This window comes from Muscardinus avellanarius (assembly GCF_963383645.1).
Source record: "Muscardinus avellanarius genome assembly, chromosome: 12".
Taxonomy (NCBI): Eukaryota; Metazoa; Chordata; class Mammalia; order Rodentia; family Gliridae; genus Muscardinus; species Muscardinus avellanarius.
Window position 1 is genome coordinate 14,264,530 of NC_137798.1, and position 22,925 is coordinate 14,287,454.

General features: G+C 47.4%; 1 protein-coding gene across 1 annotated transcript in view; it reads right to left on the reverse strand.

The window, feature by feature from the left end:
* The window catches only part of STARD9 (StAR related lipid transfer domain containing 9), a gene marked incomplete at both ends in the record, with an annotated part of 84,521 nt that overhangs the window by 42,635 nt on the left and 18,961 nt on the right, over positions 1-22,925 (reverse strand). Inside the window, 5 exons of the mRNA XM_080707039.1 lie at positions 166-235; positions 5,734-5,846; positions 7,985-8,046; positions 8,134-8,166; positions 8,511-8,627. Of these exons, the coding sequence (XP_080563165.1) occupies positions 166-235; positions 5,734-5,846; positions 7,985-8,046; positions 8,134-8,166; positions 8,511-8,627 (395 nt within the window). The remainder of the gene's footprint in view (positions 1-165; positions 236-5,733; positions 5,847-7,984; positions 8,047-8,133; positions 8,167-8,510; positions 8,628-22,925) is intronic.

Here is a 22,925-nt window from a genome sequence, read left to right on the forward strand (position 1 = left end):
TCCCTTCTAGTGAGAAGAGCACTAAGTCTTAGATATTATTATTCTGGAAAAGGCCCCCAGTTCTAGGTGCAGGGAGCTTCAGACAGAGACAAGGGTAAGTGCAATCATACACTCCGAAGGGGAGAATGAGGCCGGAAGAAAGATGGGAACAAACACACCGGTTACCTGTTTGCTATCCCCTCCTCCAGGAGTTGGATTACTTGCTTATAGTTGGTAACTACATGTTGAGATAGACCTATCACATTTGTGAGGGGGAGAAAAGAAATCAAATAAAAATTCTGGCAAAGTGTTGGCTTTCCCTGTAGGTCTTTAATTTTATCATTTATATTTCACATGATTTGATAAACAAGAATAAGAAAATGGCTAAATTTAGCCAGGTGTGGTGGTGAATGCCTATAATCCCAGTACTTAGGAAGCTGAGACAGGAGGCTCACAAGTTCGAGGCCAGCCTCAGCAACTTAGTGAGACCATCTCAAACTAAAAAATAAATATGTCTAGGGGTGTAGCTCAGAGTTAGAATATCCCTGGATTCAATCCCCAGTACCACCAACCCCCCCAACACACACACACACACACACACACACACACACACACGTAAAGATGACTCAGATAATAAATCAAAAAATACTTACCAGAAACCCATTGTTAGGTACTGTGATGGGCTCTAGGAACACAGGTTTTGCCCTCCAAAGATTATGGTCTAGAGTCATGTAGTGGCTATGGCAGCCATCACAGTTCCTTACAGTTTTGCTTTACAGAATGTCTAAAATGGCCCTCATGGATTACCTTATTTGACCCTCACAAAATTCTTAAGATGGGCAGGTACTGTTCTGCCCACAGGGGGCAGACTCAGTTTGGCATAAAAAATGCACAATACGCATGTCTATCCTATCACAGTTGTTGTTGCTGTTGTTGTTGTGTGTGTGTGTGTGTGTGTGTGTGTGTGTGTGTGTGTGTGTGTTACTACCACTGGAACTCAGGGCCATTTTACTTCCAAGATACACCCTCTGCCTCAGCTACTGCGTGAGGCCCTTTGCAACTCAGTGAGACCCTGTTTCAAAATAAAGAATAAAAAATAGGACTGGGTGTCACTAAGAGGTAAAATGGCCCTGGGTTCCATTCCCAGTACTGTAAATAAAAAGGGGAGCTTGACAGTGTAGCTCAGAGGATCCCAGCTCAAAAAAATATATCCTTATCTTTTAGGGCTGCATACATATATTTGTGGATGAGCTGATGTGAGATCTGGAATTTGCCTCAAAATAATATAGGATGACAGAACGTGAAGGGGAATGTGGATAGAGCAGAATTGGCTGAGTGCCAGGTGCACAAGGATCATCACACTAGTACATCTAATTGTGCATATGTGCACAAATTCCCATGATAAAGAGTTTAAAACTTTTAGCCAAGTATAAAGACATTCTTCTTTTAATAATGGCAAATTAGATACTATAGATGACTAAAAGCTACTAGAGGAAGCCGCACAAAATATAAAAGACCTCTACACAAAGGCACGTAGGGTTGACCAGAGAGCAAAAATTGTCTAGGCCCCTTGCTTGGGAAGGGTGGAGACTCAGAGAGACAAAGTCAACTTTTTGGGATGCTTGTACCTAGAGAACATTTGCCAAACTTTGAGGAGAAGTTGCTGAGAGCAGTTTTTTGACAACCTTGCAGGAATGGGGACACAAAGGTTGTAGTCCAGAGTGCATTCAAAGTGGACCCTCACTTCTCTGAGATAAAAACCCAAAGGACGTGGGGCGTGGTGGCACACACTTGTAATCCCCGCGCTTGGGAGGTAGAGACAGGAGGATTGCGCAGGTTCGAAGCCAGCCGCGCTGGCTTAAGAGACCCTGTTTCCAAATAAAAAATATAAAATAGGTCTGGGAGTGTAACCCGGAGGTAGACGGCCCCTGGGTGCCATCCCCAGTACCACCAAAAAAATAAAATATAAAAAAATTATTAAAAATATATAGTGATGTTACTTGGAGGTTCGATGCCTCTGTATTCAATCCCCAGGACAAAAAAGAATCATTGAGGTGGGGTGACTTTCAACTACTAGTGTGCACAGGAACCCAGTACAATTAGATATAAGAATTCTCTAGTGGAAAACATCATTGTCCTAAACTTCCACATTATTTCTATAAACAATTTTGCAAATACTCTCTGGCACAGAAATTATAACAAACAAAACACAAAAGTAGACATGAAAACATAAATGAATAGTAAAATTAATAGTCAAGTTGTGCATGGTCTTGTGCTCTGTAATCCCAGCGACTACGGAGGCTGAGACAGGAGGATTATAATGCAAAGCTGCCCTAAACAGTTAAGACCTTGTCTCAAAAATAAAAATTAAAAAATTAGCCAGGAATGGTGGTACACCCTTGTAATCCCAGTACATGGGATGCTGAGACAGGAGGGTCACAGATTCAAAGCCAGCCTCAGCAACTTAGTGAGGCTGTTAGTAACTTAACGAGACCCTGTTTCCAAATAAAAAATAAGATAGGTCCGCCGGGCGTGGTGGCGCACGCTTGTAATCCCCGTGCTTGGGAGGCAGAGACAGGAGGATTGAGCAGGTTCGAAGCTAGCCGCGCGTGCTGGCTTAGGAGACCCTGTTTCCAAATAAAAATGTAAAAATAGGTCTGGGAGTGTAGCCCGGAGATAGAAGGGCTTCCAGGAACCCCAGTACCACCAAAAAAAAAAAAAAAAAAAAAAAAGATAGGTCTGTGAATAGAAGGTGCCTGGGATCCATCCCTAGTACCTAAATAAACAAATACATAAGTAAGTTACAATTAAAATTAAAAAGGACTAAGAATGTAGTTTAGAGATAGAGTGTTGCTGGGTTCAATCTCATAGATAGATAGATGATAGATAGATAGATAGATAGATAGATAGATAGATAGACAGATCCATCATTCAAAAAAGACTCAGATACTGGAGTTACCAGACAAACTTGCTGAACCAGGCGTGGTGGTGCATGTCTATAATCCTAGTACTTGGGAACTGAGACTGGGGGGTCACAGTTTTGAAGCTAGTTTTAGCAACTTAGTTCAGCTGTTTAACAAGACCCTTTATTCCAAATAAAATAAAATAAAAAAAGAAAAAGAAGACTGTAGGATGTACCTCAGAGGTAGAATGCACCTGGATTCAATCTCCAGTAACACACACACACACACACACACACACACACACACACACACACACGAAACCTGTTTGTTTAATTAATTAATTAATTTATTTATTGGTATTGGGGGTTGAACCCGGGGTGTTCGACCTCTGAGCTACACCCCCGACTCTTTCTATTTTTTAATTTGGAAACAGGGCCCCCTCTAGATTGCTGAGAGCTTCTCTAAGTTGCTGAGGCTGGCTGCAAGCCTGCGATCCTCCTATCTCAGCCTCCCAAGTGCTGCGAGTACAGGCCCTCTCTCCACACCCTGCTGCCAGGTTGTCAACGTTCAGGATTCTGTCCATTCCTGTCCTTCAGTCCTAGCAGGGCTCCCAGTTACAGCCCTGTCCGAATTTCCCTTAACCTTCTCCAGATTTAATTTTGTCTTCTGTAGAATGAGGGCATTTGGACCATGTCTGAAATAGCTGGTTACTCCTTCACACTAGACGAAAAAATAAATAAAAAGGACTTTGAGATGAGAAGTGGTGACACTACTGCATCAACTCACGAGCTGCCTTGAAGGCAGCCTTTCATGGAAATGTACATTCACAGGGTTCACAGAGGAACCGCAAACTGGTTTCCAGCAAAGTTAATGGTATTTTTGTTATTTCCAGATGCTATTTATGATGGAACACTTGGGAAAAGACAGAGGTAGCAGAATCAGTGACCAGCACACCAACTAAGGTACCTATTGGCCATGCCTGATCAGAAAAGGCTCTGTTGGGCCTCGTGGCACAGGCTTGAAATTCTAGTACTTAGGATGCTGAGATAGGATTACAGGTTCATGGTCAGCCTCAGTTCCTTAGTGAGGCCCTTTGCAACTTAGTGAGGCCTTGTTTCAAAATGAAGAATAAAAAAACGGAGCTGGAGTACAGGCTGGAGGTAGAATGTTCCTGGGTTCAATCCCTAGTAGTGCAGAAACAAACAAAAATAAATAAACTATTAATTTTTTTAAAAAAAGGTGAGCTGGGCGTGGTGGTGCACGCTTGTCATCCCAGCATTTGGGAGGCAGAGACTGGAGGATCGCGGTTTACGGACAGACTCAGCTACTTAGTGAGGCCCTCCACAACTTAATGAGACCCTGTCTCAAAATAAATAATAAAAAATAGGGCAGGGGGCATAGCTCGGAGGTAGAATGCCCCCGGGTTCCATCCCCAGAACCTGTTCCTCATTAGGCCAGCAGGACCTAGCACAATGAAATAAGACAGATGGTACTAAACACCAAACATCAGTGCTTGATGAGGACGCACACCAGACACTGGCCCTCTTCTTGACCCTCTTCTGACACTTCCCCATCTCTCCCAGGGTCCAATATCACCATCAGTGGAAGAGAAAGTACCCTGACAGGAGGCTGGCTGACCAGGAACCAGTCAAAGTCCTGGCAAACCTGGCACCTGCAGATTGGACCTTTCCGGCTGCTCCCCCCTCATTTACTGTGTGTCAGCCACTCGAGCCTCCTTTCAAACCACCAGCTCAGGCTGTAGGTCACACTGATCTACCTGAAACACTCCTCACCTCACTCTATGGTTTTATTTTTTTCCCTCCTATGGCACTGGGGAGTGAACCCAGGGCCTTTCTACCACTGAACTATACGCTTCGTCCTTGTTATTTTTAAACAGGTCTCAGTTACTGCATGTTGGCTTCCAAGCTGAGATCCTCCTGTCTTAGCCTCCCAAGTACAGGGGTTACAGGTGTGCACCGCCATGCCCAGGGACTAGAGAGCTCTCCCCAGCACTGGCTTCTGCATTCACTCAGGCCTCGGCTTCAGGGTCACCTGCTCAGAGAAGCTCTGACTGACCTCTCATGCGGGGGGTCACCTACATCCCACATTGTTCTTTTCCAAAACTACGTTTCCTTACATTCATATAAATTTTTATCACAACTTACAATTATTTTCTAAATCACCTCCACTAAGATATATGTGGTGGCGCACGCCTGTAATCCCAGTGTTTATTTTATTTTATTTATTTATTTATTTATTTATTTATTTATTTATTTATTTATTTTTTGGTGGTACTGGGGTTCCTGGAAGCCCTTCTATCTCCGGGCTACACTCCCAGACCTATTTTTACATTTTTATTTGGAAACAGGGTCTCCTAAGCCAGCGCGCGCGGCTGGCTTCAAACCTGCGCGATCCTCCTGTCTCTGCCTCCCAAGCGCGGGGATTACAAGCATGCGCCACCACGCCCGGCGATCCCAGTGTTTAGAAGGCTGAAACAGAAGGATCAAAGGTTTGAGGACAGCCTCAGCAAGCAGCAAGGCTCTCATCAACCTAGTGAGACCCCGATTCAAAATTAAAAAATAAAAATAGAGCTGGGGGTGTAGCTCAGAGGTAGAATATCCCTGAGTTCAACTCCTAATACTATAAAAATAAATATATCACCTGCACTGGATTTTAAGCTTGCCTGTGAGGACAGGACCATGTTCCCATGTGTCAGTATGTATCCGGTGCCCAGACCAGTAACTGAACACAGTAAGCATGTATTATACATATGCTGAGTGAATTCATTAACACGTGGAGAGTTTTCCAGGCCTCAGTCTGGTCTCATATTTACAGGATCACAGTACCTCACCTTGTACATAGGGCCCCATCTCGGGGTGCTCCCTGACCCGCAGGTTGTAGGGCTTTTTCTGATCAGACTGCTTCAACAGATCCCGCACCCGTTCATTATAGATTTCCAGGAAACTAGAGAAAAGGAGAAACAAGCAACACAATTAGATTTTGAAAAAAGGGAGAAAACTAAGCCGAGAATCACAAGGTTCAAGGTTCCTGTTCAAGCTCTACCTCCCAAATGCTGGGATTACAAGCATGCACCACCACTCCCAGCTATTCTTTATTTTTGAAACAGGGTACGTTGCCAAGGGCCTCATTAATAAGTAGCTGAGGCTGGCCGTGAACCTATGATCCTCCTGTCTCAGCCTCCCATGTACTGGGAATATAAGTGCAGGCCACCACGCTTGGCTTAAGTGATTTTCAAATGTGATCCTTATGTTGTTCTGTGAAGACATGTCAAGGGCCACTGTAAGAAAGGAAGGAAATTGAGCAAGAAGAGTTCTAGTCCTTGCCCCTGCTCTAAGTAGACAACTCTCACCTGGACTGTATGTAACACCTACTCTGTCTCATAGATACATGCTGGTTGTTGTTTTGGTTTTTGGTTTTTTTTTTTTTTTTTTTTGGTACTGGGAATGGAACTCAGGGGCATTCTACCTCTGAGCTACACCCCCAAACTTATTTTTTATTCTTTTTATTTTGAAACAGGGTCTTACTGAGTTGCAAAAGGCCTCACTAAGTGGCTGAAGCTGGCTTTGAACCGCAATCCTCCCATCTCAGCCTCCTAAATGCTGGGATTACAAGCATGCACCACCACGCTCGGTTTATATGCTGGTCTTTATTCTTTTAAAAGCAGCTCCAGCCGGGGCATGGTGGCACACGCTTGTAATCCCTGCCCTTGGGAGGGAGAGACAGGAGGATCGCGCAGGTTCAAAGCCAGCCGCACTGGCTTAAGAGACCCAGTTTCCAAATAAAAAAATATATAAAAAGGTCTGGGAGTTTAGCCCGAAGGTAGAAGGGTTTCCAGGAACCCCAGTACCACAAAAATAAATAAATAAATAAAATAAACAGCTCCAGCCGGGCATGGTGGCGCATGTTTATAATCCCAGCGCTTGTAGGCTGAGACAGGAGGATCGCATAGGTTCAAAACCAGTCTTAGCTACTTTGTGAGGCTCTCAGCAATTTAATGAGACCCTATTTCCAAATAAAGTATAAAATAAGTCTGGGAGTATAGCCCAGAAGTAAAAAAAAAAAAGTCTCACTGAGTTGCAAAGGGCCTAAGTAGTAGCTGAGGTTGTCCACGAATCGTGATCCTCCTGTCTCAGTCTCCCGAATGCTAGGATTACAAGCGTGTGCCACCATGCCTGGCTGGCTATCTTTTTTTAAAAGGACATTAAACACTAAAAAAAAGTAAATAATACAGAATTTAAAAGGAAATTGAAACCAGACATGATGGTGCACACTTGTAATCCCAGTACTTGGGAGGCTGAGACAGGAGGATCATGGATTCAAGGACAGCTTCCACTACTTAGTGAGGCCCTCTACAACTTAGTGATACACTATTTCAAAATAAAGAATAAAAAATATGGATGGGCATATAGCTTGGAGGTAGAATGCCTCTGGGTTCCATCGCCAGTATTGCAAAAAATAAAAATAAAAAAAAGGAAGTTAATAACCGTATACCAATTTTTTGTGTGTGTGGTACTGGGGTGGAACCCAGAGGCTTTCTACTTCTGGGCTACACTCTCAGACCCATTTTATATTTTGTTTGGAAACAAGGTCTCACTAAGTTGCCAAGAGCCTCACTTAGTTGGGGCTGGCTTTGAACCTGTGTGATCCTCCTGTCTCAGCCTCCCAAGCGTTGGGATTACAAGCGTGAGCCACCACACCCAGCTTGAGACCAACATTTTTACTACAGATTAATTAAAATTTTACCTTGGAAAATCCAGCACTAGTCGAGGAACTAGTTTGAAAATTACTTCCCTACATAACAACCTTGTAGCTAATATGAATCTACAGAAAGTGAAGGAACAGGGAATGTGCTGGCCAGGGTGCACTAGGCCACAGGACAGACGGTTAAGTCCAAGGGTAGGGATTAAGTTTTCTGTAAGCCAAGGACCTAAGTATATTTCCCATCTCCCTCTACTACAGGACGTCATCTGGGGCTTTCTCCATCCCTCTGGTGACTGTGGAAGCAAAGAAAGGGCTGGTAAGCATGATAAAATTCAGGGTGGAAATCAAAACAGCCGTGTCCTGAAGCTTGGCGCGCTTACCTTACTGTTATCCTACAGGAGGAAGGCAGTGAGGCTCGGTCTCCCTCCCTGATGAAGAGGCCCTGCACAAACCAGAGGGCAGGAGCTCACCACAGGGAACACCCAGAGGAGACCTACTGTGAGAGGATCCAGTCCAAGGGGGTCTGTACCTCACATATCCGTGGCGTCAGCCCAACAGAGGCCTGGTGAACACAGGGGAGAGAGGCATTAGTGTCTAAGCTGGTGATGCTCTCCCTCCAACACCACCGCGCCGGCTTCGTTACGTCTCGATGGAGTGGACTGACTACCGACATAACACTGCATTTCACGGTGGCAAGGACAACGCAAGCGTCAGCCTTGCTGTGGCATTAGAGAGTGGTCCTGTGCTGGTCAAGGCGTGGTGACACGCACCTATCACCCCAATGCTTGGGAGGCTGAGACAGGAGGATCTGAGGTTCTAGGCCAGCACCCAGTAAGTCAGTAAGACCCTGTTTCAAGGTAAAATATAAAAAGGCTGAGGATACCGCATTACAGTATTACTACTCACTGGTGTTCCAAGCATGGTATATGTCTTCCCAGAGCCTGTCTGACCATAGGCAAAAAGGCATATGTTGTAGCCTTGGGCAGCTCCAGAGAGAACTTCAGTCCCCAGGTCCTGGAATATCTGTGACAACAAAACCAGAGAGCATGTCACTGCTCCATCTTCCCACAGCAGATAGAGAATTTTTTTTTTCCAGAACCAGGGATTCAACCCAGGGACATTCTACCTCCGAGCTATACTCCAGCCCTATTTTTTTTTTTTTATTCCTTATTTTGAAACAGGGTCTCTCTAAATTCTACTGCAGAGCTATACCTCCAACCCTATTTTTTATTCTTTATTTTGAAACAGGATCTTACTAAGTTGTAAAGGGCCTCACTAAGTAGCTGAGGCTATCCCTAAACCAAGATCCTCCTGTCTCAGCCTCCCAAATGCTGGAATTACAAGTGTGTGCCCGGCTCTAAAAGAATTTTTCACGGGTATCTTTTTGTTTTGCTTCGGTTTTGGTACTGGGTATTGAACTCAAGGGGCATTCTGTCTCCAAACTGCGCCCCCAGACTTAATTAATTTATTTATTTTTTTGTTTTGTTTTGTTTTTTGGTGGTACTGGGGTTCCTGGAAGCCCTTCTACTTCTGGGCTACACTCCCAGACCTATTTTTACATTTTTATTTGGAAACAGGGTCTCCTAAGCCAGCGCGCGCGGCTGGCTTCGAACCTGCGCGATCCTCCTGTCTCAGCCTCCCAAGCGCGGGGATTACAAGCATGCGCCACCACGCCCGGCGACTTAATTTATTTTTATTCTGAAAAAGGGTCTTGCTAGGTTGATAAGAGTCTCACTGCTTGCTGAGGCTGTCCTCAAACCTGTGCTCCTTCTGTCTCAGCCTCTCAAGTCCTGGGATTAGAGGCGTCACCACCACACCTGGACACTGATGAATTTTGTTTTGTTGGTAGATTTGTAGTTTTTTTCCATTATATATTATGTTTTTCCCATTATATATTATGTTCGCTATTGCATGTAGAGTAATAAAAAAAAAACTAAAAACCACATGATTCCGATTTAGAATGAGAATGTTCAAAATAATTAAATATTAAATCTCAGTTGCAGCTATCAGAAACTAAAATTAACAAGAACAAGAGATTTTTTTTTTTTTTTTTTGGTGGTACTGGGTTTCCTAGAAACCTTTCTACCTCCGGGCTACACTCCCAGACCTATTTTTATACTTTTTTTTAAATTTGGAAACAGGGTCTCTTACGCCAGTGCGGCTGGCCTCAAACCTACACGATCCTCCTGTCTCCGCCTCCCAAGTGCGGGGATTACAAGCGTGCACCACGCCCGGCTGATGAGAGATATTTTATGGCCAAAAAATTTAGTCAAAACAACAGCAGCAAAGGGGACCTGAGGGTAGAGCGCAGAGGTAGAGTGCTTGCTTAGCATGTGCTAGTCCCTCTGCTCAATCCCTGGCACCAAAAACAAACAACTAAAAACTATCTGTCTGGAAGTGGGACCCTTTAAACTGGAAAGTTAGTGCAGAGGGCCGCTGGCAACCTTCCAGCACACGGCTTCATTACCACGGCGAGTCACGCAGCCGACCTTGAGGACCCAGGTGAAGCGGGAGCTCACCTCTCATCCAGCTACTAAAAGGCTGAGGTGCGCGGCCAGCCTGGCAACTTAGAGACACTTGTCTCAAAGTAAAAAGTGAGAAGGGCTGGGATAGAGTTCAGCAGTAGAGTGCCCCTAGGGAGTTCAATGCCCAGCAAAAACACACAGAAAGAAAAGAAAAAAATAATAAGGAACCTAGAGTTGTATATACCTACACTTCCCGTTACACAGAGACGAAGAGGTAAAGTTGATACCATCTGTATACCTGTTGACCTCGCCCCTCTCTAAACTTCTTGTGATGGTACAGAAAAGGAGGTTTCAAAGCTGGGCATGGTGGTGCATAAAAGTACTTGGGAGGCTGAGACAGAAGGAGCACAGGTTCAAAACCAGCTTCAGCAACTTGGTGAGACCCTATTCAGAACAAAAAATAAAAAGGGCTGGGTGTAGCTCAGAGTTAGAATGTCCTGGTTTCAAACTCCAGTAACAGAGAGGGAGAGGGAGAGGGAGAGGGAGAGGGAGAGGGAGAGGGAGAGGGAGAGAGAAAAAGGGAGGGAGGGACAGAGGGAGGGATAGCTGACCTCTGAGATCACCAAAGAAATATTTTTTTGTTTATATGGGATTTGCTATTTCTGCTTTTTCTTCTTCTTCTTTTTATTTCCCTTTTGCTAAAGAATGTCCCCATGGACAACTGCCTAAGTGGCAAGTGAGATCTGGTGAGCCCCACGTGCGGCTATGTTACACTTTGGACATATGCAAGAAATGCAAAGATAAGACAAATAAAAATCTAGCTTTAATGTTCTCCTCCCTATAGAAAGATGGACTCATTAGGCAGAATTTAGTGAGAAATGAACTACGCATGGACTGTAACGGAGTGCAGAAGACTAAACTCTTGCCCCTCTCACTCTCCCCCTCCCCCTCTCTCCCCACCCGGGGTCATAGTTTGCATATGCCACGTCATCTGACCCTTCTTTCTAGGCTCTCAACGCCTGAACCCCAAGCAAAAGCAAACATAGTTACCATGGGCTAGGAGAGACCGTCAACCATTGGTGACCTAAATAAGAACGCTAACAAAGAGCCGGGCTGGTACGCGCCTGTCATCCCAGTACGCAGGAGCCTCGGCTGTCAAAATGCTCCTCCATCCTGTGGACTGGCTCGATGGCTGACAGGCTACAGTTTCCTTCCCTCCCCACACATCCCTGCATCCATGACCTACCACACGAGATAAAGTAACCAATCATCTTCCTTACATCCAGAAAAAGCCCCATCACAATAGCGATCTTAGCAGCCAGTGGCGACAAGCACAAAGCAGAAACACTGTTCACACCACTGGGTAAGAAGTGGACTTGTAGCAGTGTGTCTAGCAGCCGACCTGGACAAAGATGAAAAGCATGCTACCTCCGAGCCGCACCCCCAGCCCTAATTTTTGTTCTTTATTTTGAAACAGGGTCTCACTGAGTTGCAGAGGGCCTCACCAAGTAGCTGCGGCTGGCCGTGAACCGTGATCCTCCTGTCTCAGCCTCCCGAGTGCTGGGATGATAAGCGTGCACCACCATGCCTGGCTTCCTTTCCCTCTTTAATACTTAAGGATCTCAGGGCTGGAAGTATAACTGAGTGGTACAGCACTGAGGTTAGCAAACTTTTCCTGTTAAGGACCAGACAGCAAATACTTTAAGGTTTGTGGTCCATGTGGTCTCGGTCACAACTGTCAACTCTGCCAGTGTAATAAACAAAAGTATTCATAAATCAGGCGTGGTGCATGGGATTATAAGCATGCACCACCACCACGCCCAGCTTTAAACAATCTTTTGATCACAATGTTTTCTTTTTCTTTTTCTTTTTTTTGTGGTACTGGGAGTGAAACCCAGGGGCTTTTCTACCTCCGGGCTATACTCCCAGACCTATTTTATACTTTATTTAGAAACAGGGTCTCACTAAGTTGCTGAGAGCCTCCCTAAGTAGCTGAGGCTGGCTTCGAACCTGCGCGATCCTCCTGTCTTAGCCTCCCAAGCGCAGGGATTACAAGCATGCTCCCCATGCCCTGCTCGATCACAGCATTTTCTACTGTAGAAGTCTGTTCATGAACATTAAAGGAGACTAAGCTATGGAGTGGGCTTGGGTCTGAGGGGTCTGAATCCTTCCATACTGGACTTTTCTGGGCAACATGACATCACAGTGGGGAAGGAAGAAAAGAAATGCATTTCCTCCTATCTTTAGCCCCCTCCTCCTTACACGTCACCCCCACCCTCCCTCCCTCCCTCAGCAGCAAATCATGCAAGAGCAGCAGTTTCGGACCGAGGGATGTCCTGGGCTGACCATCACAAGCAAACACTAGCAAGCCCCTGAGGTACTGCAGAAGAAAGAGAAGGTTGAGGACACGGCTCCACACAACCTACTGCATGTTCAGGTAACACCAGCTGGAAAATAAATATATAATCAGCAGACTGAGTCCAGAAAACTCACAATATATGTGTGTTGAATATAATAAGATTATGAGCCGGGCGTGGTGGCGCACACTTGTAATCCCTGCGCTTGGGAGGCAGAGACAGGAGATCGTGCAGGTTTGAAGCCAGCCGAGCTGGCTTAAGAGACCGTTTCAAAATAAAAATATAAAATAGGTCTGGGAGTGTAGCCCAGAGGTAGAAGGGCTTCCAGGAACCCCAGTACCACACACACACACAAAAAAAAGATTATGGCTGTTCTCTAGGTTCCCCCTAAACTCTGCCTGCATTAATGTCCACGTATTTTATTTGGGGCCAACGTGAACATCACCAGGTCAGTCTATCTATCTTTGTTTCTCTGTCTGTCTGTCTCTCTTTCTTTTCCAGAGACAAAGAACAAAGTACTGGGATTACAAGCATGCGCCACCATGCCCGGACTAATTCTTTTTTTTTTCTTTCAGGTCTGGGGATGGAACCCAGGGACATTGAACCTCTGAGCTACATCCCCTGCTCTATTTTTTATTTTTTATTTTGAAACCGAGTCTCACTGAGTTGCAGCGGTCCTCACTAAGTAGCTGAGTGTCCGTGAACTGCGATCCTCCAGTCTCAGCCTCCCAAATGCTGGGATTACAAGCGTGCACGCCCGGCGGACTAATTCTTTTTTTTTTTTTTTTTTTTTTTTTTTTGGTGGTATGGGGTTCCTGGAAGCCCTTCTACCTCTGGGCTACACTCCCAGACCTATTTTTACATTTTTATTTGGAAACAGGGTCTCCTAAACCAGCGCGCGTGACTGGCTTCGAACCTGCATGATCCTCCTGTCTCTGCCTCCCAAGCACGGGGGTTACAAGCGTGTGCCACCACGCCCGGCTAATTCTTTTATATAAGAAAAAAGCCTGAAGCTGAGCGTGGTGGCACACTTTTAAAATCACAGCATCTGGGAGGCTGAGACAGGAGGAGACAGGAGGATCACGGTTCATAGACATCCTCAGCTACTTAGTGAGGCTCTTTACAACTCAGGGAGACCTTGTTCCAAAATAAAAAATAAAAAAGAAGCTGGGTATGGTGGTGCATGCTTATAATCCCCGCGCTTGGGAGGTTGAGACAGGAGGATTGCACAGGTTCGAAGCCAGCCTCAGCTACTTAGTGAGGCTCTCAGCAACTTAGTGAGACCCTGTTTCCAAATAAAATATAAAATAGGTCTGGGAGTATAGCCCAAAGGTAGAAAGCCTCTGGGTTCCACCCCCAGTACCACACACACACAAAAAAAAGAATAAAAAATAGGGCTAAGGGTACAGCTTGGAGGTAGAATGCCCCTGGGTTCCATCCCCAGTACCGAAAAAAGAAAGAAAAAAAGAAAGAAAAAAAGGAAAGAAAAGAAAAGAAAAAAGCCTGGAAGATGGAGTTTGTTTTTAATACTCATTCCTAGCTGGGTGTGGTGACACATAATTGTAATCCCACGATGTGGGAGGCTGAGACAGTAGGATCACAGGTTGTTGACCAGCCTCAGCTACATAGTGAGGCCCTGTTTCCAAATAAAAAATAAAATAGGGCTGGGGACCCTGGATTCAGTCTCCAGTAACACACACACACACACACACAGCCACTCATTCCTGCCTGTGTGTAAAAAGTCTCCTGGCAGTCGTGCTGCTAGGAGCAAATTTCCTGTTTTTACCATTGTTTAGTCTGAATGGGCCTCTCGAGACCCATCTCAGTGCCGGAGTAGTGAGCGAGCTGCGCCCTGACACAGTTCCGGTGTCAGAGTTGGGTTCAGCCAGCCCAGCTGAGGCCCAGCATACGCAGCAAGTCCACGGCTGGTTGAAGGGATTAGCTGCATGCAGGCCTGCCTTGGGTCCCACTGGCAGGGCTCTCCCTCCCTGGGGCCACACTTGCCTCTGCAGCCTAGAGATTGCTTGCAGAAGGGAATCGCAGCACGTTAGAGTCAAGATCTCCAACCGCACTGGTCTCATGCCACTTCGCCCACTTCAGCCCCCTTATCAAGTCTCTTCAAGCCAACAAAGCCTGACTCCAGCTTTAGCTGATATTAGCGGGACAACTGCTTCTCAAAGCCATCTTGGCCACTCACCAAAGCGCACAGTGCATGCAAAAAATGCAAAAACAAAAAACAGAGAGATGATGCAAGAGAGCCGGGGACTGGGAAGAGCACTCAGCTCACAACTGCTCGCTGGTGACAAGATGTACTTACATGAACCTGGATGATCACTTGGGATTTGGGGATGGGTTTTCAGTCAAACACTGATAGTAAGCTACTAAAATTCCTAGTGTAGCTAGGGATTCATTTTAACAGAATCACCTCTCTGCTCTAGAAATACTTTTATGCAGACGCTGATCAAAGGAGGTTCATCCTTACTGAAAAATAAATGCTTAGAAATTAAACCAGGTAGGCTCCGGGCCGGAATGCGCATAGCACGCCAGACCCCTGGAGAAACCGGGCCCAGTACCCTGGGTCCCGGGAGGGGGTTGCGCGGGGCATGCAAGCCAGGGCCCGGGTCGCGGGACTCTGGGCCCCAGGCCAAACCGCATGTAGCACGCCAGACCCCTGGAGAAACCAGGCCCAGTACCCTGGATCCCGGGTGGGGGTCGTACGGGGCACGCCAGCCGGGGCCCAGGTCGCGGGACCCTGGGCCCCAGGCAGAGTAGTGCGGAGCACTCTGGACCCATGGGGAAACCGACCGGGTCACAGTGCTACTGAGTGCCTGATCCTCCTACCTCCTCAAACCACATATACTGTCTTCTCTTATTTTAAAAAAAAAAAAGGAAAAGAAAAAGAAAAAGAAAAATATCGGAGAGGAGTTAAGAAAGCCATTGCGGATGCCAGGACACTGGAGATGCAGACAAAACTTATCTAAATGCAATGTAACTTATGGAAAAATTCGCCGTGAAAGAGGACTGCTATTTCTCTATATTGTTAAGAATCTCAGACATCACCTGTAAGGAGAGAGTTTAGCAGAGACCAAGGAGAAAGGCGGTGTTGAAAGTGGTCTCCGCGATTGTGGTGGAGACTTGTATTCAGGAGAAGCAGAAACCGGATCCTACCAACCTTATTTTTTTGGAGAAATTACACCAAATGTCGAATGCTACCGTCACGCATGCTTAGGAACACTGGACAACATTCAGAGTGGAAAAAGAGCCTGGGAAGGATTTGAAATGGTGGAGGCAGTGGCAATGGCAGTGGCCAGTACTCAGGGGAGGCAGAGATCTGATACATTACACCTGGAACCTTTGAAATAATAACCCCAGAGACAGTGATCGGAGCCTGCTGAGGGGTTAGGCCGGTGCCCGGGCCAATGGCCGACATCGGAGCCTGCCGTGAGGCAAGGCCACTACTGGGGCCTCTGAGGCCAAGATTGGAGCCTGCCAAGGGGTTAGGCCAATGCTGGGGCCAGTGAGGCCGGGATTGGAGCCTGCCGTGAGGCAAGGCCGGTGCTGGGGCCTTCAAGGCCGGGATCGGAGCCTGCCAAGGGTTAGGCCGGTGCCAGGGCCAGCAAGGCCAGGATCGGAGCTCACCGTGAGGAAAGGCCGGTGCTGGGGCCTCTGAGGCCTGGATTGGAGCCTGCTGAGGGGTTAGATCGTTACCGGGGCCAGCGGCCGGCATCAGAGCCTTCCGTGATGCAAGGCCACTACTGAGGCCTCCGAGGCCAGGATCGGAGCCTGCCGAGGGGTTAGGCCGGTGCTGGGGCCAGTGAGTCTGGCATCGGAGTTTGCCATGAGGCAAGGCCGGTGCCGGGGCCTCCGAGGCCAGGATAAGAGCCAGCCGAGGGGTTAGGCCGGTGCTTGAGCCAATGGCCGGCATCGGAGCCTGCTGTGAGGCAAGGCTGGTACTAGGGCCTCCGAGGCCAGGATAAGAGCCTGCCAAGGGGTAAGGCCGGTGCCGGGGCCAGAGGCCGGCATCGGAGCCTTCCATGAGGTGAGGCTGCTACTGAGGCCTCTGAGGCTGGGATCAGAGCCTGCCAAGGGGTTAGGCTGGTGCTGGGGCCGGCAAGGCCGGCATCGGAGCCTGCCATGAGGCAAGGCCAGTGCTGGGGCCTCCGAGGCCGGGATAAGATCCTACCGAGGGGTTAGGCCGGTGCTGGGGCCAGCGAGGCTGGCATCGGAGCCTGCTGTGAGGCAAGGCTGCTACTGAGGCCTCCGAGGCCGGGATCGGAGCCTGCTGAGGGGTTAGGCCGGTGCCAGAGCCAATGGCCGGCATTGGAGCCTGCCGTGAGGCAAGGCCGCTACTGGGGCCTCCGAGGCTGGGATCGGAGCCCGCTGAGGAGTTAGGCCGATGCCAGGGCCAGCGGCCAGCATCGGAGCCTGCCGTGAGGCAAGGCCAGTGCTGGGGCCTCCGAGGCCAGGATAAGAGCCAGCCAAGGGGTTAGGCCGGTGCTTGAGCCAATGGCCGGCATCGGAGCCTGCCGTGAGGCAAGGCCGGTGTTGAGGTCTCCGAGGCCGGATCGGAGCCTGCCTAGGGGTTAGACTGGGGCGGGGGCCAGCGAGGCCAGCATCAGAGCCTGCCGTGAGGCCAGGCCGGTGCTGGGGCCTCCAAGGCCAGGATAAGAGCCCACCAAGGGGTTATGCCAGTGCCGGGGCCAGCGGCCAGCATCGGAGCCTTCTGTGAGGCAAGGCTGCTACGGAGGCCTCCGAGGCCAGGATCGGAGCCTGTCGAGGGGTTAGGCCGGTGCTGGGGCCAGCGAGGCTGGCATCGGAGCCTGCTGTGAGGCAAGGCCGGTGTTGAGGTCTCCGAGGCCGGATTGGAGCCTGCCTAGGGGTTAGACCGGGGCTGGGGCCAGCGAGGCCGGCATCGGAGCCTGCCATGAGGCAAGGCCGGTGCTGGGGCCTCCAAAGCTGGGCAGGAGCCTGCCGAGGGGTTAAGCCGGTGCCGGGACCAACAGCCAGCATTGGAGCCTTCCGTGAGGCAAGGCTGCTACTGAGGCCTCTGAGGCCGGATGGGAACCTGTCGAGGGGTTAGACCGGGGCTGGGGCCAATGAGGCCGTCATCGGAGCCTGCCATGAGGCAAGGCCTGTGCTGGGGCCTCCGAGGCCGGGATCGGAGACTGCCGAGGGGTTAGGCCGATGCTGGGGCCAGCAAGGCCAGGATCGGAGCTCACCATGAGGCAAGGCCGGTGCTGGGGCTTCCGAGGCCGGGATCAGAGCTTGCCGAGGGGTTAGGCCGATGCTGGGGCCAACGGCCGGCATCGGAGCCTGCCGTGAGGCAAGGCCACTACTGCAGCCTCCGAGGCCGGGATCAGAGCCAGCTGAGGGGTTAGGCTGGTGTCGGGGCCAGCGAGACCAGAATTGGGGCCTCCCATGAGGCAAGGCTGCTGCTTGAGCCAGCGAGGTCTGGATCAGTCCACCGGGTAGCCAGGCCACTACTGGGGCCGTCAAGAGTGGGATCGGTACTTGCAAGGCGGCATGCACAGAGAAATATCGCAGAAAATATAAATCAGATGCCTCCCCTAATCAACAGGAAGAGGTTGAGCTATAGAAAGGGCCCTATAGTGAAGCAACTAATGTGACCAATCAGAGGGTATGGAATAGTGGAGGACGGAGCCTCTTTAAAACGCAGGAGGTACATAAACAAATGTATCAAAGTTAATCACCACACAAGCATGGGATCGAGGGAGGAGGAGGGAACGGGATGGGGGCTGGATGAGGGCTAATTGGATGATGTGTGCGTGTATATCCTCTCAAGTCTTGTACTCCAATGTGATTGAATTATTACTACAATGCACCAATTAAAAATAAATAAAGAAATAAAGAAATCAGGTAGCGTTTAGAATAAACCTAGAAAAGACTACAGGATTTAATTACATTCAAAAACAAGCTGAGCGTAGTGGTGCATGCCTGTAATCCTAATATTTGGGAGTCCAAGATAGAAGATCACAGGTTCAAGGCCAGTCTCAGTAACTTAGTGAGATCCTGTTTCAAAATAAAAAATAAAATAGGTCTTTGAATATGGCTTGGAGGTAGAATGCCCCTGGGTTCAATCCTCAGTCACACACATACACACATAGTCTTCTGGACTCAGTTTGGAGGTCCTGCATTCATTCTTTCCCTCTCTACTATGAAACTGGACTCCCTAGGATGCTTCACAGATGAGAAAGAACCTATTCAGAGAAAGAAATAACAGAATGTCAGGCATGATGCCCACTTCTGTTATCCCAATACTTAGGAGGCTGAGACAGGAGTACCACAGATTCAAGGCCAGCAACTCAGTGAGGCCCTCAGCAACTTAGTGAGATCCTGTTTTAAAATTAAAATGGCTAGCTGGGCATGTGGCTCACTCTTGTAATCCCAGCACTTGGGAGGCCGAGACAGGAGGATCCACGTTTGCAGGCAATTTGGCTACTTAATGAGGCCCTCTGCAACTTAGCGAGACCGTTTCAAAATAAAAAATAAAAAATAGGGCTGAAGGTGTAGCTCAGAGGTAGAATGCCCCTAGGTTCAATCCCCAGTACAAAAAAAAAAAAAAAAATTACAAGGGCTCAGTGGTAGACTCCCCTGGGTTCAATCCCTAAAAGAAAGGAAGAAAGAGAAAGAAAGGAAGATGCCAGGAAATGCTGCATTGTTTGGGGAAGAAAAAAAGAACACAATGGCTACAGAGTTAGTGCACAGATCTGGGATTCTTCACAGGCACCTCTGGTCACATCTGAAGGCCACTTCAAAACCTGGTCCTCGGGTCAAAATAGATGGAATGATGCATCCATGTGCTGTAAGTGTAAGCGTGTGTGTGTGTGTGTGTGTGTGTGTGTGTGTGTGTGTGTGTGTCAGAGAGTAGCTGGGTCACTTAGGCTATTCAGGAAGTTTCAAACAAAGCACCCTGATGGCATCATAGACAAAAACTAAAAATAGGTGGTAGTCTTCACATCTCAGAAAGAAGAGTCGGAGGGAGGATTGAAAACATATGTTTTTTATCCTTTCCTATGCAAGACTTGACAGTCCAATATTTTCTAATGGTCAGATAACTCGTTTTGTATTTCAAGTATTAGAGGCGAGCACACAGTGGGGGGACGGGCTCTCGCAGTAGGTCGTGGTGTGCAGCGGGCAGAGCCAGGGCGTCGGAGGCAGCAAGCCGGGCTACATCTAGGCGTGGCCTCTTAGGAGTGACCGTAGACAAGCTACCTTGCTTCTCTGAACATTAGTTTCCATAAGTGCAAAACAGAGAGGACAGCAAGCCACTTTACAGGGTCGCCGTGAAGAGTGAAGGAGCGAAGCTGACACCAGCTCAGAGCCCGGCGATTAGGCTCTCACAAAGTACTCTTTTCTTTTTTCTCTTCCGAGTGAGGAAAGCTGGTTATGAAAACATTTTCCAAAATTAAGTACGACTTTTCCAAACCATGAAATTGATGCCCATAGGAGGAAGTTGCATCTTCTTTTTTTTTTTTAAACAAGGTCTCCCTAAATTACAGAAGGTCTCACTAAATTCCTGAGGCTGGCCTCAACCCTGCAGACTAGGGTTACAGGCATTGCACCACCATTAAATTCTCTGATGTGGGAAGAAAGGAAATACAGCACTAGCCAGAGACCACTACATGTCTGTGTTTTACACATCACCACAACACTGCCAGGAACAATGTGCGGTTGGTTAAAGAAGGGAACGACATTAACGAAAGAAAATTACATTTCCACCCCTGTCAGATTTCATCTCAACAGAACCACTGTCTTTACCAACTTACAGAAAAGGTACTAACCGTCCTTAGTGCTTTCAGTAAGCATCCCTAGAAGGCATCTGTATGCCAGCTAATTTCCTCACTAGAGACAAGAGTTTAGCAAGAAATGACAAAGGAATCTTCTAGGAAAAGGTACAAGAAAGTGAGTGTGCGTGCCGCTCTGCCTGCCTCCTCCATCCCGAGGACCAGCGACCAGGGCTGCAAGCCACCGCTTCTGCCTGAGACCAGCTCCCAGGGGCTGTTCCTCTACCATTCAAAATTCAGACTGGGGGATTCTGGCCACCCTTTGACTTCAGGCTTCTCTTGTGTGCAATCTGTGGGGGAAGTGAGTCTATAAATAGCCCACACTCCTCTGCCTCACACTTGAAAAATGCCTTTCCTACTCTCAAAGTAATTATCCCCATCATCATACTTATTATCTTCAAGCAACTGACAACCTCTTTAAACCCAGGACAAAAACCAAGTATAGGGGGCAGAGTGGGAGCCTAAGGCAATTTCTCAGCACTGCAGATGCAAGCAAGAGAACTTCTGAGTAACATCAACGCCAACCATCTCAAAAGCTCTCTACTTGTGCTTAGGGCAGCCTGAGTCTGAAAACGACTCTCAAGCATCCTCCCTGCAGATAACCTCTCTCTACAGCCTGGATCTCAAGGGCTCCCGCTACCATCAGGAATTCCTATTATTCTTAGTTTGCTGGGGGGGGGGATCAAAACAAGCTTTTGCATTTTAAAACAATTCTCTAGATTCTACTTTTCATTTTTGTATAGGCATTTGGCAGTAGCAGCAAACGTTGTAAAGAATCTCTGGCCTTCAGATGTTTCTCTGAGTCTGAAAGCTACTCTTTAAAGACAGTCAAATTTCGAGAGAGGGGAAAATCAAGTTAGATGAAGCCAAAAGAATGACCTTATTCCTTTAAAATCCAGCCCATGGACATGATTATGGAGCTGAGCAGCTGTGCTGCTGGCAGAGGGAACATACTAAAATAAAAACTCATGGTAACCTCCCTTCCCCCACTCAGGCCCACAGAGCCCCATCCAATTATTACACAAAAAGGCCTTTTCTTATAAACTTTCTCCCTTCTACTTGTCTCCATCTTGGTTGGAAAGAAACAGCAATAGTGATGGAATGTACACAGCTCTGCAAATATTCATGAGAAAATGCTTTGACACCCACACACTCCCCAGTTCCCCCGCACATATATGCATCAGGAAGAGGGGCTGCACAGAAAAACTTTCCATATCAGCAGTTCTGTGACTCAAGCAAAATGATGGCTTCTCAATACAGACAGCAGGGTTCCAGGGGACTTGGAGGTGAGGCTCAGTGGCAGAGCCTGCGCCCAACACGTGCAAAGCCTTAGGTGTGATCCCAGCACCACAGAAACAAACTACAACCAAAAATGACTCATGGAAACAGAGTTCTTTCTATCTTATCTGTCATTAATCAAATCATCAATTGAATAATCAATCCCACAGCAATTAATTGATCACTTAAGATGTGCAGCCCTGAAAATGCAGGAACAGTGCTGTGTGTGGTGCTGTGTGTGAAACCCTGGGCACAATCAGGGTTTGAGTACTGATTCCACCACTCAGTCATGTGACCTTAGGAAAGATGTGGCAGGCACACCTACAATCCCAGCACTGGGGAGGCTGAGTCAGGAGCATTGAGGCAGATTCGAAGCCAGCCCCAGCAACTTAACGAGACCTTGTTTCAAAAATAAAAAATAAAATAGGCTGGGGGTGTAGCTCAAAGGTAGAATGCCTCTGGGTTCAATTCCCGGTAGAATTAAAAAAGAAAAGATTCGTCTCAGCTTGATCTTATTTCTAAAATGAAGATAACAGCGTGTACTGTGAAAAGTGTTATAATCCTAACAAGATCTGCCCTTCTCTTAGTTCTCAAGTTCCTCCTCAACTTCTTGTCTTCTTTATCTTTCCATCACCTCTTTCTCTTCCAAGGCACTGCTTCAATAACACACTATTTAGTTTAAACTCTTCAGGTATTACCTATCAGGATTCAAAAATTTCGTACAAGTTATCTTTATGTCCTAATTTCATACATTTCCCTACAATTTAATTGAAACCCTTTATTTTATCCTAAGGAGAATGAAGACCACCTAATTCTCATGCTCCACAAACTGTAAAGCTGATCGTGTTCTGCACTGAGGGAGCATTATCACCTCTGTCTTCTCTCTGGACCAACTTTCCTTCCTTAAGTAACAAGTCAATGCGGCAAGGCGACTGCACCAAGGGCAGCTGCGCCTGAGCTCCCGCAGTCTGGCCCTTCTGCTGTGTGTGTTTCCTCCTCTAAAGCTTCTCCAAGTTTCTGACATTCTCATGCTGATGTCCAGAACTGGCGAAAGTATTCACCAAAGAATCTGTAACCAGCTAACTCTCTTAAGGCTCTCGAAGACAGGCAATGAGGTCATCTGTATTGTTTGGTGTTCAGTATACTGTGAAGCCCAAAAAAAACTAAAAACAAGAAAAATCTTAATATTGTAATATTAGTTCTAGATTCAGTGGTTGTAGAGAGAAATGCTCCTGCTCACAGATTTTTTAATCTGGAAATTTATGAGTGTTTTAATTTATTTTTTATTTTTTTATTTTTTTGTGGTACTGGGGATGGAACCCAGGGGCATTCTATCTCCAAGCTGCACCCCAACCCTATTTTTTATTCTTTATTTTTATTTTTTATTTTTTTGGTGGTACTGGAGTTCCTGGAAGC